Source organism: Dermochelys coriacea, chromosome 7, assembly GCF_009764565.3.
Source record: "Dermochelys coriacea isolate rDerCor1 chromosome 7, rDerCor1.pri.v4, whole genome shotgun sequence".
Lineage (NCBI taxonomy): Eukaryota > Metazoa > Chordata > Testudines > Dermochelyidae > Dermochelys > Dermochelys coriacea.
Genome location: NC_050074.1, coordinates 45,962,139 through 45,982,046, shown reverse-complemented (window position 1 = coordinate 45,982,046; position 19,908 = coordinate 45,962,139). Strand labels below are relative to the sequence as shown.

General features: G+C 42.8%; 1 protein-coding gene across 1 annotated transcript in view; it reads right to left on the bottom strand.

The window, feature by feature from the left end:
• The window catches only part of DOCK3 (dedicator of cytokinesis 3), a 603,029-nt gene that overhangs the window by 135,623 nt on the left and 447,498 nt on the right, over window positions 1-19,908 (bottom strand). The window contains 1 exon segment of the mRNA XM_043518507.1: window positions 11,566-11,690. Within this exon segment, the coding sequence (XP_043374442.1) occupies window positions 11,566-11,690 (125 nt within the window).

Here is a 19,908-nt window from a genome sequence, read left to right as displayed (position 1 = left end):
AGAAAGGGTGTCTACACTACAAAATTAGGTCGAATTTATAGAAGTTGATATTTTGGAAAGCAATTTTATACAGTCGATTGTGTGTGTCCCCACTAAGCACATTAAGTCGGCGGAGTGCGTCCACAGTACGAAGCTAGTGTTGACTTTTGGAGCGTTGCACTGTGGGTAGCTATCCCACAGTTCCCGCAGTCTCCACCGCCCATTGGAATTCTGGGTTAAGCACCTAATGCCTGATGGGGCCAAAAACATTGCTCGCGGGCGGTTTTGGGTACGTCGTCAGTCGCCCCTCTCTCCGTGAAAGCAACAGCAGACAATCGTTTTGCGCCTTTTTTTCCTGTGCGGGTGCCATACTGCTTTCAGCAGACAGTGCAGTAGGACTGCTAACCGTCGTCATCGAATGACTGCTTCCACTGTCACTCTGCTCTCCTGATGCTATCAATCCACCTCACAGGTCCTCTATATGACTGTCGTCATCCACTGGTTCCGCTGCCACTCTGCTCTTCCTGGTGGTCTCGCAGGGCCGCTTCCACTGCCACTCTGCTCGGCTGCTCTTGTCTCTCCATACCAGGGCAAGCATGCAGCCCACTCAGCTGTTGTGTCCTGGCAGCAGACGGTGCAGTAGGTCTGCAAAACTGGTCATCCAACCACCGCTTCCCCTGCAACTCTGCTCAGCTGTTCTCCTGCAGACACCATATCCGGCAAGCATGAAGCCCGCTCAGATCACCGCGGGCAGTTATGAGCATGTAAACACCTCGTGCATTATCATGCAGTTTATGCAGAACCAGAACCTGCAAAGCAGGCGAGGAGGCAATGGCAGCGCAGTGATGGAAAGCAATGAGAACATGGACACAGACTTCTCTCAAAGCATGGGCCCTGGCAATTTGGCCATCCTGGTGGCAATGGGGCAGGCTCATGCCATGGAATGCCAATTCTGGGCACAGGAACAAGCACAGAGTGGTGAGACAGCACGGTGTTACAGGTCTGGATGATTCCCAGTGGTTGCGAAACTTTTCGCATGCGTAAGAACACTTTCCTGGAACTTTGTGACTTGCTTTCCCCTGCCCTGAAGCACAAGAATACCAAGATGAGAGCAGCCCTCACAGTTCACAAGCGAGTGGCGATAGCCCTCTGGAAGCTTGCAACGCCAGACAGCTACTGGGTCATCCGGGAATCAATTTGGAGTGGGCAAATCTACTGTGGGGGCTGCTGTGATCCAAGTAGCCAACGCAATCACTGAGTTGCTGCTATCAATGGGTAGTGACTCTGGAAATGTGCAGGTCATAGTAGATGGCTTTGCTGCAATAGGATTACCTAACTGTGGTGGGCGATAGACAGAACGCATATCCCTATCTTGGGACCGGAGTACCAAGGCATCCAGTACATAAATCGAAAGGGTACTTTTCAATGGTGCTACAAGCACTGGTGGATCACAAGGGATGTTTCACCAACTCAGTGTGGGATGGCCAGGAAAGGTACATGCCACTCGCATCTTCAGGAACTCTGGGCTGTATGAACAGCTGCAGCAAAGGACTTACTTCCCAGACCAGAAAACAACGCTGGGGATATTGAAATGCCTACAGTTATCCTTGGGACCCAGCCTACCCCTTAATGCCATGGCTCATGAAGCATACACAGGCACCCTGGACAGCAGTCAGGAGCTGTTCAACTATAGGCTGAGCAAGTGCAGAATGGTGGTAGAATGTGCATTTGGACGTTTAAAAGTGCGCTGGCGCAGTTTACTGGACCGGTTAAACCTCAGCAAAACCAATATTTCCATTGTTATTACTGCTTGCTGTGCGCTCTGTGGGAGTAATATCTGTGAGAGTAAGGGGGAGACGTTTATGGTGGGGTGGGAAGTTGAGGCAAATCGCCTGACTGCTGATTACGCACAGCCAGACACCAGGGTAGTTAGAAGAGCACAGCAGGGCACGCTGCGCATCACAGAAGCTTTGAAAACCAGTTTCATGGCTGACCAGGCTACAGTGTGATAGTTCTGTTTGTTTCTCCTTGATGAAAACCCGCCCCCTTGGTTCACTCTACTGGTTGGTAAGCCAACCGCCCTCCCGTACCCCCTTCGATCACCGCTTGCAGAGGCAATAAAATCATTGTTGTTTCAAATTCATACATTCTTTATTAATTCGTCACACAAATAGGGGGATAACTGCCAAGGTAGCCCGGGAGGGGTGGAGGAGGAGGAAAGCACCAGGTGGGGTCGGGGAGGAGGGAAGGACAAGGCCACACTGCACTTCAAAACTTACTGAATGCCAGCCTTCTGTTGCTTGGGCAGTTCTCTGGGGTGGAGTGGTGGGTGCCCAGAGCACTCCTCCCACCCTGCACGTTCTTGGGCTTCTGGGTGAGGAGGCTATGGAACTTGGGGAGGAGGGGCGGTTGGTTACACAGGGGCTACAGTGGCAGTCTGTGCCTTTCCTGCACCTCAACCATTCACCAGAGCGTATCTGTTTGATCCTCCAGTAGTCTCAGCATTGCATCCTGCCTCCTTTCATCATGCTGCCACCACCTTTCCTCTTGATCCCACCACCTCTCAGTTGCTCCTGCCACTGTCCTCGCATTCATTTTGTGCTTTCTTGGACTCTGCCATTGTCTGCCTCCAGGCATTCTGCTGGGCTCTTCAGTTTGGGTGGACTGCATGAGCTCAGAGAACATTTTCATCGCAAGTGCGTTTTTTTTCGCCTTCTTATCTGCACTAGCCTCTGGGACAGAGATGCTAGTCGCAGCTTTGAAACATTTGCAGCTGCGGGAGGAAAAAAGGGAGATTAAAATTGAAAAAGACATATTGGCCATTTAAAAGAGGGGCGGATGTTTTCAGGTTAATGTGTAGCACAAACCCAACTAACCCCACCACCCAATTCTCTAGGATGATCGCTTCACCCCTCCCCCCACCACATGGCTAACAGAGGGGATGATTTCTTTTCAGCCACAGCCAAACAGCCCAGCAGCAATGGCCACCTCTGAATGTCCCTTAATAAAATTCCCCTATTTCAACCAGGTGACCATGAATGATATCACTCTCCTGAGGATAACACAGAGAGATAAAGAATGGATGTTGCTTGAATGCCAGCAAACAGCGGGACCATATGTTGTCACGCTTTCTTATGCAATGATTCCAGACTACGTGCTACTGGCCTGCCATGGTAAAGTGTCCTACCATGGAGGACGCAATAAGGTCTGCCCCTCCCAGAAACCTTTCACAAAGATTTTGGGAGTACCTCCAGGGCAGCTTCATTGAGATGTCCCTGGAGGATTTCCGCTCCATACCCAGACACGTTGACAGACATTTCCAGTAGCTGTACTGGCTGTGAATGCATCCCAAGTCTTCAAGGCAAATTAATCATTAAACACGCTTGCTTTTAAACTGTGTATTATATTTACAAAGGTACACTCACCAGAGGTGCCTTCTCCGCCTTCAAGGTCCGGGAGCCCTGGTTGAAAGGGTTACTGGCTCCAGGGTGATAAACAGTTCCTGGCTGTCAGGGAGAATGGTTTCTCTGCTTGCCTGGTGTGTGCTATCTTCAACCTCCCCCTCCTCATCCCTGTTGAGTGAGACTCCCTTGCAGGAGGCCACGTACAGATGTGGGGTAGTTGTAGGGGCACCCCCTAGAATTGCATGCAGCTCATCATAGAAGCGGCATGTCTGGGGCTCTGACCCCAAATGGGCATTTGCCTCTTGGGTTTTTTGGTAGGCTTTCCTGACCTCCTTAAGTCTTTTGGAACAGAGTTCTGATAGATGGATTTGTCTCCCCAAATAGCGATCAGATCCAGTACCTCCCATTCGGTCCACGCAGGAGCACTTTAAGATTCTGGGACTCCATGGTCAACTCTGCTCATGAGATCTACCCGGTCACCTGTGCTGATCAGCTTGCCATGCTGGCCAAACAAGAAATGAAATTCAAAAGTTTGCGAGGCTTTTCCTGTCTACCTGGCCAGTGCATCTGAGTTGAGAGTGCTGTCCAGAGTGGTCACAATGGAGCACTGTGGGATAGCTCCTGGAGGCCAATACCGTCGAATTGCGTCCACACGAACCCAATTCGACCTGGCGATGTCAATTCAGTGCTAATCCCCCTCGTTGGGGGAGGAGTACAGAAATCAATTTTAAGAGCCCATTAAGTCGACAAAAATGGCTTCGTTGTGCGGACGGGTGGCAGCGTTAAATCAATCTAACGCTGCTAAATTCGACCCTAAACTCGTAGTGTAGACCAGGGCCAAGAAGGAGACACTCCAGGGTTTGTATTGAAATACAGATATACAAAAAGGTAAAGCACAAATGCATGCACTAGCTGGACACCTGCAAAGCAACCTGGAAGCTCTGACTACACCATACATTTTAAAACAGCAGAAAAAGGACAGTTGAAAGAATTTGCAAGTATAACTTCCAAGAAAAACTGATTTTGTTTTTGTTACCCCCACTCCTCCAGGAAAATAGTAACCCAGTTTTTTGGATTATTTATTTTTTATTTTTGGGTGGGGTAGGTTCCTCCCTTTAATGTTCTGAACTTCTCTATCAATTTGAAATATTTATATGGAAGGAACATAACAGAATGAATTCAAAATAGAACAGGTGAAGAGAATGGTTACTAAGATGATCCAAGGAATGGAAAACCTACCTTATGAGAGGAGACTCAAAGAGCATGGCTTATTTAGATTAAACAAAAGAAGGCTGAGGGGAGATATGATTGCTCTCTATAAATACATCAGAGGGATAAATGCCAGGGAGGGAGAGAAGGTATTTAAATTACGCTCCAATGTGGACACAAGAACAAATGGATATAAACTGGCCATCAACAAGTTTAGGCTTGAAATTAGACAAAGGTTTCTAACCATCAGATGACTGAAGTTTTGGAGCAGACTTTTAAGGGAAGCAGTGGGGGGCAAAAAACCTAACTGGCTTCAAGACTGAGCTTGATAAGTTTATGGATGGGATGGTATGATGAGATTGACAACAATGGCATGAAGTGGATCTGTGATGGCTAGCAGCAAATATTTCCAATGGCTGGTGATGGGACACTAGATGGGGATGGCTTTGAGTTACTACAGAGAATTCGTTCCCAGGTGTTTGGCTAATGGTTCTTGCACACATGCTCAGGGTCTAAATTGATCGCCATATTTGGGGTGGGGTAGGATTTTTTCTCCCCAGATCAGGTTGGTAGAGACTCTGGGAAGTTTTTTTGCCTTCCTCTACAGCATGGGGCAAGAGTCACCTGCAGGTTTAAAATAGTGTAATTGGTGGATTCTCTGTAAGTTGAAGTCTTTAAATCATGATGTGAGGACTTCAGTAATTCAGACAGAGGTTAGGGATCTGTTACAGGAGTGAGTGGGTGAGGTTCTGTGGCCTGCAATGTGCAAGAGGTCAGACTAGAGGATCATTATGGTCTCTTCTGACCTAAAGTCTATGAGATTATAATGTAACAGAATACTCTGGGGGCACTAGGACTCAAGTGCCCCTCCCCACAGGTAAAACGGCAGAGACGAACCAGCCAGAAGTAGCCAAAGCAGGGACCACTGGACATTCAGAGAACTTTCTACAACTTTGACTGGATTTTCTGTGCCCTATGCTGATTGGCTGTTTGCTTCAATGAGAGCCCTGCGCAGATACAAAATTTGTATCCACATTTGATCCATGATCTGCAAAATGGTCCATGGATATAAGGCAGATATCTGTAGAGTTGCAGGGCTCTAACTACAACCCTCTCTCTCCTTTGCAGTCTCTTCACCTTAGCTTCACTCCACACCTGCTCCTCTTACCTCCTTCCCTATCAGCCTCACTCTCCTTCTCTACCCTTTATATTTAGCTTATCTCCTTCTAAGTAACCCCACAATAAATAAATATAATCATGTAGCTAACATGACATTTGCTGCCATTACACTGTTCACTCAGCTTGTGTATTATACCCTCTTCCCCTGCCCTGTGCTGTCTTGTCTATTTAGACTGTAAACTCTGTGGGGCAGGGACTCCCTACTACTGTGTATTTTCACAGTGCCTATAACAATGGGGCCAATTCTTGGTTGGCTCTTAGGCACTACATAATAAATACAGTATAATCTCTTTTAATATTGCTAGAAGCTAGGATATAGCAGATAAACTGATCAGCACTATAAGGAGTTTATATCATGGAAGTAGATGTGTAGTAAGACTGGATACAGGCCTGGGTGAATGGTTCAATATTGTGACTAGAGTTAGATAAGGGTGTGTGTTATCATCAATCCTCTTTGCATTGGCAGTAGATTGGGTGATGAAGCAGGCAACATAATGCATCATGAACGGTGAAAATCAAGGCAGAGAAAAACCAATATTATGAAAGTAGAAAACTGGACAACAGATACAAAGGTGTACATGGATGGAAAAGAAATTTAACAGCTAGCAATGTTCTGCTACCTGTGTGTGTGTGATGTCATTCCAAGGTGGCTGTGATAAACATATTCACACAAGAAAAACACCACTTTTGGAAGGATGACCGAATTTGGTAAAACAGATCTTCACACGAAATGATAGGTCAGATTATATCATGTGATTGTACTGAGCATGTTTCTGTACAGAGCAGAGACACGGCCAATGACTGTGGCTAACAAAAAGAGATTGGAGGTTTCCAATCAAAGATGGTGAAGAAAAATACTGACTATTTCATGAAAAGACAAAATTACAAATATAAGAGTAAGGGAGCTAAGCGAGCAGGACAGGTTATAAAATATCATCGAAGAAAGATGGGTCAGCTGCCTGGGACATATATACCATATGGAAGACAAGAGACATGCTAAGCAAGTATTGAAATGAGTATCTGAGAACGGAAAAAGAAAGCGAGGAAGGTCAAGGAAGAATTGACTGAAGACAGTGCCAGAGGACACTGATTGATTTGGCATCAGCTGGGATGAAGTACCACAACAACTAGTGAGTGACCATAATCAGTGGAGGAACTGGACTTTCCAATTTGTCAGCAGCTCAGAAGGAAAGAAGATCAAAGGTGAGGTTTCTCTCTTTCTACATGTTCCCTTACCCATACAGCAGATTTCTGTATATGATGTGGCAAGGCATCTTTTTTCCCACATCAGCCTCAGCATTTCTCTCTGTGGTGGGAGAGGCAGGCTGGAGTAAGTCAGTCCTACTCTGGAGGTTTTTAAATTCTTAACTTCGGTTTATTTACAATATTTACAAGATCAGGCTCAGGGTAGGCTAGAGTAGTTCTCTTAAGCAAAAGAACCCCATAATACAAAAGAAATACATCTCCTGGACCCCTGACTAGAGTATTAACTTCTTAGGCTGGTTTCTGGTTACTAGCCCTTCCCCAAAACAGAAGTAAATTCAATGTTTCCCGTGTACAGAGGAGACCAGCTTTCTCACCTAGGATAACCCTTTTCTTCCTGCTGCTCCTAACCCTACTGAAGCTTGTTTCTTCTCCCTCCTCCCACTCTCTTACTGGAGGAGGGGTTTTTAAAGGTCATCGGCAGCCATTAATTGGACTCAAGTGTCTCTAATTAACCTGAAGTAACGTCTTTTCAGTTCATAGGAAAAAGGGTCTTTACCGTTATAGGATTGATACACATGACTTTCACCACTCTCTTATAGCTGTGAGGTTTGACTTTGTCACAATGATCAATAATTTTGTTAATAAGTGCTTATTGTTATATCACATGCTTCTACATATAGTAGAAAAACAGAGTTTATTTGTAAGGTGCCAGTTCCTGAAGCATTCAAAGCATAGGAATTCATATTAACTAATAACAATTCCATCTCTCCTATCCTTCCCTCCACTACAATAAAAAGGCTTTAGTATCCTGTTTCTCAAAAGAGACTTAACACTGAAGTACCCATGTATCAAAATCATTGTCACTCAATCTACTTATTTCAGAGTAGCAGCCGTGTTAGTCTGTATCCGCAAAAACAAAAGGAGGACTTGTGGCACCTTAAAGACTAACACATTTATTTGAGCATAAGCTTTCATGAGCTACAGCTCACTTCATTGGATTCATATAGATCCATTCTTACTTGTAATTTGGTAAGAAATTAAGTAGATCTCTTGTAAGAAACTGATTTGTGGTCCTGGCTTCTCTGAGGAGGACCCAATGCTCTTTTATTTACTTGGATTTGGGATACCTTTGAAATGAAGTGATATATTTTTAAAATCAGTTACTTATAAAAAAAAATCTACCTAACAATCTATATGGGTTCTAACCTCTCAAATCTGTGATAGCTGAACCTTTGCCTAGTTCCTTACATGACCTCATCATCATCCAACAAAGGAAATATTCTAAAAGGTTTAATTAAGAAAAAGAGAAACTTTAACCATAATTATTATTAAACATATCAATAATAATAAATATGCTAAATCTATAAAATTAATCAACATGTAATGTTGGCAAGCATAGCTGAACCATGGGGCATACATTGATTCTAAGTAAGATGAACTGAATATATCCCGAGCTCTCTGACCATCCTTATTTCAACAGGATTGGCCATTTCAATACTGACCCATATCTTTGTTATTATTTATATTACAGTAGCAGCTAGAGGCTACAACTGAGATTGGGGCCTCATTATACTAGGTACTGTACAAACGGATACCATAGCAAGAGACAGTCCTTGCCCAAAAGAATTTACAATCCAAACAGATTAATTCAAGTGGACACATTCTCAAAATGGAGATACTGTGTGCTCAATGCACAAAGAAGCTCATGTGTTTTTAAACTTCAGACCAAATATTTAATTGAAACATATAAGGCCAGATTCTCAACGGGTATCAGTCAACACAGCTTACAATGGAGATATTTCAATTTACACCAGCTGAGGATCAGACCCAAAATTCAAAAGAATGTTCCCTAACTTATAGAACATTTCAAATGTTCAAACAGCTGTCCAAAAAGGAACTGATAACAACAACTGAGGATTCCTAAATGGGATATGGACTATGGGATGTGACATACCTCATAACAAGTACGCAAAATATCCAGCCTAGCGCAATAAGAGCCCACAAGAGAAAGCAGAACTCTGCTCCCTTTAATCTGGATATTTGTATAGTTTAATACTTCAGAATAGCGCATGAAACATATCACATTTAACATCTATTGAATTGAATTTAGACCACTTCAAAAATGCCAATCGTCAATATGCAAAAATAATCAGTACCACATAACAGAAACACACTACACGGCATTCAATTTGGAGACTAATCCTGTCTCATCTCTTTGCTCACTGTCAAGTTTTCTGTGTGATGTAAAAATTTTGCCAATTCATCTGCCAAAGTAAAAGCAAATGAGACCAGTCATCTGGGATTACTGTTAATTTAGTAGAGTAATTTATCATTCCACATTAATATCCTTGTCCTTGTAGAAGACAGTTGACCTATTAAGTGTATACTGGTGTAAATCTATAGAAAAACCCTGAAAAACAGAAAACTTCAGCTCCTCAAACATTAGGTTTCCAGTTTGTGTCAGCCTCCAGAATGCTGTGAAGATTAGACAAAAAGTTTGCTTTCAAGGTCTTCCTCTTAATTTAGGTGAAGATCTCTGAGAATGATGAGATCTATCACTTTAATAGTCTCAGCTCTGTAATGGATTTTAAGATGTCTAGGCATCCATTTGCTAAAAACCTACATGGGTTTATTACCCTAGGTGTTTTCAGTATGATACTAAATTAATATTGTTTTATCTTTTATCTTGAGAATCATTCTGTTTTGTTTCAAACTATTCGCAAATTTCAAGGTATTTTACTTTACACTTCATACATGTGGTCTAGTTAATCTTCATTTTGGCCATTTAGAGCAAGTGGGCTTTTAATTGTATACTTGTGACGTCCCTGCCATTTCCCATCAGGAGTGAAGCAGATGTCATTCAAGGTCAGATAGGAGTTTGATATTAAACAGAAGGAGAAGCTATTGCAGCAAAGACACTGTCAGCCAGAGAACTTCAGCTGCACTAATTCAACATAATAGAAAATGAAAAAGAATGCATTAAAGATTAATAATTTTTTATTGTAAACATTAATAGTAAGGAGTTTCTGAAAGAGCTGCTTGATCCAATATCTTCAATGTTTATATTTGTTTTCCCAGAAGGATCACCTGAGTTCCTTGAGGCTGCTTATGCAGTGCGATGCAGCCATTTTCTTCCCCAAGTTTCTTTTAATTATAGGGTGAATTTAATAACTTTTAGTGCTTAATAGAGAGGAGAGACTGATAGCAATTCTCTGTTCCAAGCATACAGTAATTGAGCAGAACTGCGCAAGTTCCTCTCACACAGTCAAAGCACCACAATTCCAATTTGAAATATATTTGGCTGTTCCTGGTCTATGGCTTATTCAGAACAGAGATTACTGGTTGTGATAAGGGGTGCTAAATTACAAAGTAGTGTGAGGAAATTTCCACTAAAATTAGACAGAAATTAGACTAAAACCACCAAACATGTTGACTTGGAAAATAATTCAAATTTGAATACAATGCCTTCTACAGACTTCAGTGGGACAACACAATAATTTTAAGGACATCTCAATCTCTCCCGAAAGGCCCAATTCTGTCATCCTTACTCATATTTTTGTATGCAGTATTGTTGTTGTAGCTGTGTTGTTCCCAGATATCGGAGACAAGGTGGGTGAGGTAATATCTTTTATTGGAGCAACTTCTGGTTGGTGAGAGAGATAAGCTTTCGAGCTTACACAGAGCTCTTCTATAGGTCTGGGAAACTCACTCAGAGTTTCACAGCTAAATACAAGGTGGAACAGATTGTTTAGCATAAGTAGCTAACACACATTTCAAGGGACCATTCAAGATGAAATGGTCCATTAACACCCCTCCAGTCATAGGGAGGAAAGGAAAGTGGGGGTTGTCAGTGGGAAATAGATTATTTTAATAAGCCATACATCCAGTGTCTCTATTCAGTCAGGTATAGAGCAACATATTCAATCCTCATCCTCAAAGGAAACTTGCACAACACTTTCAAGAGACAAGCTGGGAGCTTAACCTCATAACTTTTGCTAGATACTAAAAATTGTGAGCCTGTCCCACACACCCTGTAGCAGTGGCTTCTTCCCCAGGGCTGGGCCTGGCTCCTCATTCTGGGCATTGTGACTTGGTGCACAGGATTACAGTCCCATTCACATTTGGCGCAGCCGCCCCTCATCATTAACAAAGTGGCAGCTGGGCCAAACCTGAGCAGTGCTGTGATCCCACACATCAGAGCGCAATGCCATTCACTTATATTTAGTCAGCCGCACCTTTCTCCTCTCCCATTCCTGGCATGGAATTCTTGAGTTTTGATCCACTCTGAGTGAAAAGTTTAACTAAATTAGCTTTTCACTTACTGTTTATTAATGTTTTGTCCAAATGCCCAGATTCAGAGGTTTACCATTATTTCCCCACTAGCAGAATTGCCCTAAATTAATTCAAGCCTGGTAGTTGAATCTCTTTATCATAGTAGTAAATAAAGAACCCAAAAGCCCCAAAACGTTGAAGGAAATCATTTTATTCAAAACTTTCCAGGGTATTAGAGAAGACAAGAGAAGATGTACATGGAACAAGTAGGCTGATATTGATGTAACTCAGCACGGAAACAAACTAATTTGCTTACCTTCAGGATCTCTCCATCCGCATAAAGAACATACATGGTCACTTCGATGTTCTTCTGCACACTCTTCCCGCCTCTCTCAAAATCCCCCTTCTCTAGTGTCAGGTACAAGTCATTACGTATATCACCTGAAAGGAGAGAGAGAAGTCACATGTTTAAACACCACATCAAAGATATGGTGCCTCTATGGAGGCAACTGACTGACTTTGTTCTTCAAGATTTTGACTGGAGCTCAACTCATTCCAAGCAGCAAGTTAATAAAAAAAAGAATATTTGACCAACAATGAATTAAATCAGAGGGTTGTTAGTAACGTTTGTATTAAATCTGAATTTGGAATCAATAATTGCATTATTATGGGGGGAGTGAAAGGAATGGGAAAATAACCTCACATTCTTTTGCTGAGTCATCTGATTTGGAATGATCCAGGTAACTTTAACCAATGGTCAATAAGACCTGATTAACTGTCTCTAGTATGCTTTAAAAAATATGATATTTTGTAGCAATTAAGTTCAAGTAATTCTTTTCGCAACAAAACTAATGTTTATTATTACTGTAACGAAAGCAAAAGCTGTTCTTTGTTTTGAAGATCTGTTTGTAATTCAAACCTCTGCTGAGGTGGAGTGGGTGAGAATTAATACATTTCTTTCTGCTGCATTCCTGGCTAGCTTGCAGACTCCATGCAGGAGTGTTAGGGAGAGAGAACTAGAAATGCCTGCCAATTTTTCATCACCTTGTTTTCAAGTGCTTTCAGAGCAGATGATTATATCCAGAAATTCAGATGCTAGGGTATTGGGGGTAACAATCTGTCAACCCCTTCTTGCTTTGAATTTGACAGCTTCTAGTCCACTTTTCTAGTATTTACTGCTGGTGTGGGAAAATCAGCTTTCAAATCTAATGTAGTCAACTCTAAAGTGTTTATGTTCTGTAACAAAAGGAGACTAGAGAGCACCCATTTTTCTTTAGGTTTTTCATTTATTTATTTTTAACTGTCACTGGCTTCTAAAGAAATACTTTTTCATCTGTGCTGGTTTTCCATATAGCATATGGAGGATAGCTCATGCTAACACGGTGTGAAAAATGTGTAAGGTTAAAAAACAAAAAATCAAACCCTTTCAGGCAAATATTGTGTTAAGCAGCCCAAAGAAACTAAATAATGAAGTAATGGAATGGCTATCCAGCAATGCAGAGCCTGTTTGGAAGCATGGTTTTTTCCACTTCAGTACTTGGAGAAGCTGATGCATTTAAATCTGTTTATTAACCAGAAGCACAAAGAAAGAGGCAGTGAAGGAAATCCTTCTGTATCTGTCATAGTCTACACCTAAACAGAAATGTTCCTTAACCCCTTTCCTAAATCCTCTGTATGGATCAACATTACGAGCTTTCAGCCTTGTCTTTATCTCACTTTTTGCTGGTGACAAGTATAACTCTTTAGCACTTAATATTAGATATAGAGCTATATTATTTTGCTGAGACTTCTGTTGGTAGTTGTTTATGAATGGGAATCTATACAGGGCCTCCTCCTTGCTGCATTATCCCCACTCCCACTGTGTAGCCCCATGAAGTTTGCAAACTAAAGCTTCTCACAATTAGAGATCTGAAAATGCCAAGGCTAATTAATGGCGGAGGGAGGTGGGAATTGTCATATGGAGACCGACACCAGAGGTTTCTGAAGACCCTTAAGCATTTTACCTAGCATTTCTTACTAATGTTTAGTGGTCAAACATAACACCTAGCAAACCACAATGATGGGAGAGTGATCATGCATTTTAATCAGTCTCATTGCTCAAAATGCAGACTGAGCCATTTATGCACTTGCTATGGGACTATTAAAGAAATGTAACAGTCTGTTGACATGAAAGAAATGTAGGTCAGAATTGGTTATTTGCATTGAAATTGCTCCTGATCAGTCCTTAGTGAAAACTGCACACATTTTCCTCAGAACACGTCATATGATGAAAGGAATTAATTTACATCTATAAACTAACTTTCTGGAAATACATTTTACTAATTATAATTGGGTATTTTGGAGCCTCTTGCTGGTGACCCCATCTTGCTGAAGACTGACTCTGGAAATCAGAGTTCTAGTGACAGATTGCAAATCAGTCCCTAGCCTGGTTTAATAACAATATTTGATATTGACATAGCATCTAACATTCCAAAATGCTTTACATAGGTATATATAAAGGAAACCCATAAGATACATACATCTTAGATATTGTGATTGACATCACAACGAAAAATGAGGGGAGAAGGCATTTTAGTCAAGCACACTGATGCAACTGCATTTACAAAAACCTGCTTGGGGTCTGTAATGTTAATGCAGAGCAAACAGGACCTTTTAAAAAATAAGGTGTTTCCCACAGCAAAGGGTACGAGAGCAAATGTATGTACTTTGGCACAGAGAAGGTGTCATAAACATACAGCTAAGGGTATCATAAAATCCCTCCTTACCTGTAAAGGGTTAAGAAGTTCAGGTAACCTGGTTGGCACCTGACCAAAAAGACAGACCAATAAGGGGAGAAGACACCTTCAAAACCGTGGGGGAAGGTTTTTGCTTTGTTATCTTTGTTTGTTCTCTCCGGGTCAGCGAGGAATCAGGACAGGGAAAATACATCTCCCAAAGCCCTACTTGAACTAAGTATCTAGATTACAAAAATTGTAAGTAAAGCAAGGAAATACGTTAGTTTATCTTTTGTTTTAGCTTGTGAATTTTCCCTGTGCTAGAGGGAGGTTTATCCCTGGATTTTTGTAACTTTTAAGTTTTGCCTAGAGGGAAATCCTCTGCATTTTTAATCGGATTGTCCTGTAAAATTACCTTCCATCCTGATTTTACAGAGGTGCTTCTTTTACTTTTTTTACACTTTATAATGAAGTTCTGTTTTTTAAGAATCTGATTGGGTTTTTAGTGTCCTACAAACCCAAGGGTCTGGCTTGTGCTCACCTTGTTTATTTTTCAAGCCTCCCCAGGAAAGGGGGTGTAGGCTTGGGGGGATATTTTGTGGGAATAGGAACTCCAAGTGGTCCTTTCCCTGATTCTTTGTCTAAATCACTTGGTGGCGGCAGCATTCCTCAGTCCAAGGACAAATAGAGATTTGTACCTTGGGGAAGTTTTTAACCTAAGCTGGTAGAAATAAGCTTAGGGGGTCTTTCATGCAGGTCCCCACATCTGTACCTAGAGTTCAGAGTGGGGAAGGAACCCTGACAGAAGGAATGAGTTAACTTGATCAGGTATTGAACCTATGACTGCAGAGAGCCTAGTTATTCCAAAGTCAGAAGATTAAACTACTAAATTAAGTTCTTCACTTTAACGATGAAAATAATTTTACTGTCTTGAAAATATTTACTTAAATATTACATTGGTTTACCACCTCTGCCACTGGCCCCCATGAGTTGGGGGTCACATTTCTCTGAGATGGTAGCTGTCAGCAGGAGGTTTCTAAGCCCAGAGGCACTAAGACCTTGCCTACACTACAGTTTTGTTGAGAAAAGTCAGGTTTTGTTGACAAAACAGTGGAGGTGTACACACTGCAATGCTCCGTCTTCCAACAAAATTCTCCTGCTTTGCCAATAAAATAAAACTGCCTTCACAAGAGGCGTAGAGATTTTTGTGGCTAAGTTATATTGACAAAGTGTCAGTGTAGACACTGCGCTTGGTTATGTCACTGTAAATGGCCTTCAGAAGATATCCCACAATGCCCATCCTGATCGCTCTTGTCAGCAATTCAAACTCTGGTGCCTTGCACCCAGGCATCCACTCCTCCCCCTTTAAATGCTCGAGAAGAGACAGGCATATCGGAAGGCAAGGGAGACAAACTGTCGCTCTGGTGCTGCGCCAAAGACGTGCCACTTCTATAGGGAGGTGGATGCCATCCTTGGCGGCAACTCTACCACCACCACCAAGAGCCCTGTGGATACTTTGGTGGGGCTGGAGGCAATGGACAGTGAACTCAACGGCAAGGAGAAAGTCGTGGATGAGGAGGTCAAGATGGAAGATGATGTGCAACACACGGCAGGGTCATCTGGTAGCACAGCCGAGTCAGGACCTCTTTTCCATTCCAGAGGGGTCTAGCCAGTCCCAGCAGTCCATCTCTGGTGTGCATGATATAGGAGAGGAGAGCTCTGGTAAGTGATCTTCTTGAGTAGATGCTGCTTGATTATATGAGGTAGAGCTGTCCTTTGCTCTGTATATTCTAGAAGTGAGTAAAGGGATAGAAATGTACAAGACTAGCTGTGTTTGAGTGTGCTATACATTCCTCTGTGCAGCTAAGCAGAGTGGTGGAACAATGTGTTCATGTACACCAAGATTTCACGGGAATCCTCCAGAGAGATCACTAGGAAACTTTTGTGTAGGTACTCACCAATCTTCTGCTGAAGGTTCCTTGGCAGAGCTGCTTTATTCCTTCCCCCATTGTAGGAAACTTTCCCACACCAATTGGCAATCACTCGTGCATGGACCAAAGCAGCACACAAGCGAGCAGCATAGGGACCCAGTCTGAAGCTGCATGCGTGCAAGAGATGCACCCTTGCTTACCCTCAGGAGTGAAATATTGGCTTTGATAACCTACCTGAGGAAAATGGTGGCAGAATTTACAATATTGACCTTAGTCACCTGCACCGATCCACTTAAAAAAAAAAACTCACCTAGACCCTCTGCCCGACCCTGAACACTCAACCCCGACCTGGGCCAAACTCACCATGTTTAGGGTGTTCGCCAAGACGTGTGCTTGTCAAGGGACAGTGAGAAAGTGATTCGTATGTTAAAAGAGATGTATTTTACTGTAAAGATTCAATGCTGGGTGTGAACTAACAATCATGCTTCCTTGTATTTTTTCTTGTGCTCCTGCAGATGTGGCCTTCAGGGGAACCCCCTACACACCAGCGAAGTGCCACCGCCAGATAAGGAAGCGACCGAGGTGGAGCAAGGAGAACATGTTCCAAGAGGTGCCCCGATCCTCAGAGGCCGAAAAAAGAGAATGCAGGAAGTGGAGAGAGACCCTGAGGGAAAAATTTAAAATAGAAAGGCAGGACAGAAAGGAGACCAAGGAGCGCATTTGTAAAGCGCCAGGAGCAGATGATAAAAGTGATGGAGGAGCAAACAGAGATAATGAAGTCCCCAATCACGCTCCAGACAGAACACATGCATGCTCTCCCCGCTGCCCTGCAACAGATACAGAACTGTTTTCCATGTCCTCCCCAAACTCCTCCCACACATTCCTTGATACTTCCTGGAACACCTTGGTACCACATTCATTCCACCCCTTCAGACAGCTTCCAAAATGATAGCTGGACTTACACATAGCTATGAGAGCCAACACTGCCCTGCACTCTTATCTCCCTTCCCACCAATCCTTTTGTGTATGTTGCTAATTGGTATTTAATAAAAACAAACTCTCTGAAAGATAACCAATCTTTATTTGTCTCCTACTCATGGTGGTTGCTGCTGGTAGAAATACATAGTGGCAGTCTGATCATTTGCTGATCTCAAATCCTGGTCAAGAATCATCACAATTTTCATCCAAGGCAGCATGTTAACAAAGCATGGCAGAGTGCTGTACAGAAAAACACATTACTGGTGCTCATCGAAATCTTGCCTCAAAGCCTCCCTGATTTGAATAGCCCCCTGTTTTGCCCCTCTAATAACCCTGGTATCTGGCTGCTCAAATTCAGCAAGCAGGCAAGCCGAGTCTGCATTCCACTCCAGGGGAAAACTTTTTATTCTTAGCCTCACAAATATTATGGAGCATGCAGCAGGCGGCTATGATTATGGGAATGTTTTCTTCACTTAGGCCTAATCTGCCATAAAGGCATTGCCAGCATGCTTTTAATCAGCCAAAAGCACATTCCACAGTCATTCTGCATCTGCTCAGCCTATTCTTGAAGCACTCCTTGCTGTTGTCCAGATTTCCCATGTAAGGCTTCACGAGCCATGGGAATAAGGAGTAAGCTTGGTCTCCCAGGATCACTACTGGCATTTCAACATCCCCCACTGGAATCTCTGGTCTGGAAAGAAAGTGCCTGCTTGGAGCTTTCTGTACAAGCCAGTGCTCCTGAAGACGCATGCATCATGCATTTTCCGAGACCACCCCATGTTGATGTCAGTGAAATGTCCGCATGATCCACAAGTGCCTGCAATACTATAGAGAAGTACCTCTTTCTATTGATGTACTCCATCACAAGATGGTCTGGGGCCAAAATTGGAATATGCATGCAATCTATTGCCCTTCCGCAATTAGGGAATCCCATTGCTGCAAATCTATCCACTCTTTCACACATATTGACAAGAGTCACAGTCCTTTATAACATGATGCAATTAATGGCTCTGCATAATTGCTTTAACACAGCCCCAGTGGTCAACTTCCTGACTCCAAACTGATTTGCGACTGACTGGTAGCAGTCTGGATTAACCAGATTCTACACAGCGATCATCAGGTATTTCTCCGCTGAGAGGGCAGCTCTCATTTTGGAGTCCTTGTGCCGCAGTACTGGGGCGAGCTCTGCACACAGTTCCTGGAAGGTGGCTTTCCACATCCAAAAGTTCTGCAGCTACTGCTCATCATCCCAGACCTGCATAATGATGCAATCCCATCATTAAGTGCTTGTTTCCCGAGCCCAAAAGCAACAGTCCACCATGTTCAGCTGCTCTGTGAATGTCAAAAGTAATCTGGCGTTGTTTCTTTCCATGGCACACAGCAGGTCAGGTAACTCTGATTCCTGTTCAGATTTGGAGCTCATGACATACTGCATGACCATCCACGACATGTTCATAACAGTGATCACAACAGCAGAGAGCAGTGCAGGATCCAGCCTTCCAGACAGAGATGGCGGGTGCACAGTAAAAAGGGGCCATTGAAAAATGCTGGGAAACGCAGTCGGAAGCTCATAGAATGCTGGAATAGAAAGACCTGCATCACGGGACGTTGAGCCTGCACCCGTGATGCACTGTGATCCGCTCTGCCTTCCCACAACTCGTAGCTGCAGAAGGTGGTAAGTAACACAGTGGGATGGCTACCCACAGTGCACTGCTCTCACTGTTAATGCTAGAGCACCAAGTATAGATGCACTCTGCTGACAGAAGGAGCATAGTGAGAACATGCACAAGTGATGTAATTATACCGTTTTTGATTGTCAGCTTAAGTTGCATCGACAGAACTCTGTAGTGTAGACAAGGCCTAAGGGTTGCACAGAAACCACAGCAAGTCTTCAGTCCCACATCAGTTCATTAACTGAAATTATCCATGTTCATTAATTACACTTAGAAAGCAAGAGATGCTATTCCGCAACACATGTTTAAACGGAAATGAGAGCACAGCTTTAGGGTGACTAGATGTCCCAATTTTATAGGGACAGTCCTGATTTTTGGGTTTTTTTCTTATATAGACTCCTGTTACCCCCCACCCCATCCCGATTTTTCACATTTGCTGTCTGGTCACCCTATGCAGCTTGCACGTGACTAAAAAGGTCTTGTTAATGACTTTAGAAAATGATCTAAGTCAGCTTTAATACAGAATGGCAATGACATTTCAAATCAAAAGGCCTGGCTAACAGAATTCCTGCTCTTTAAATCAGATCTTTCACATCATTTATAAAACAAAAATAAACAAACAAAGAAGGACTTTTCTCACGTACCAGCTAATCTATTTCCTCTGTGTGGCAAACCTATAAATTGCAATGGCTCCCTGAAGCAGCAATAACTGATATTTCTCTATTCATGGTTTTGGGAGAAGAACAGTGTGGCTTGGAAGCCTGGATTGTTTAGGATGCGTATCTTTGTAAGGAGAATATTGCAGATTAGAAAATGGGATTAGTTGTAGCCTCATACCTTTAAGGCAGGAATAATACCTCTATAAGATTCATTTTGGTGGCTGTCTAGGTTGAAATGAAATATGTAATGGACATTTTCAATAGCATAGCATGAATGTCTCTGCTTGTGTTACTTCTCTCAACAAAAGTGGATCTAATTTCCAAAGCTAGGTATTAGCTGTTACTGAGCATATAAAGTTTGTAGCATTCACCTAGCCAGTTACTGCAATTTATTTCTCAGTGAAATGCCTTGAAAATGCTTTTGAGTGTGAACATAGAATCATAGAATCATAGAATATCAGGGTTGGAAGGGACCCCAGAAGGTCATCTAGTCCAACCCCCTGCTCAAAGCAGGACCAAGTCCCAGTTAAATCATCCTAGCCAGGGCTTTGTCAAGCCTGACCTTAAAAACCTCTAAGGAAGGAGATTCTACCACCTCCCTAGGTAACGCATTCCAGTGTTTCACCACCCTCTTAGTGAAAAAGTTTTTCCTAATATCCAATCTAAACCTCCCCCATTGCAACTTGAGACCATTACTCCTCGTT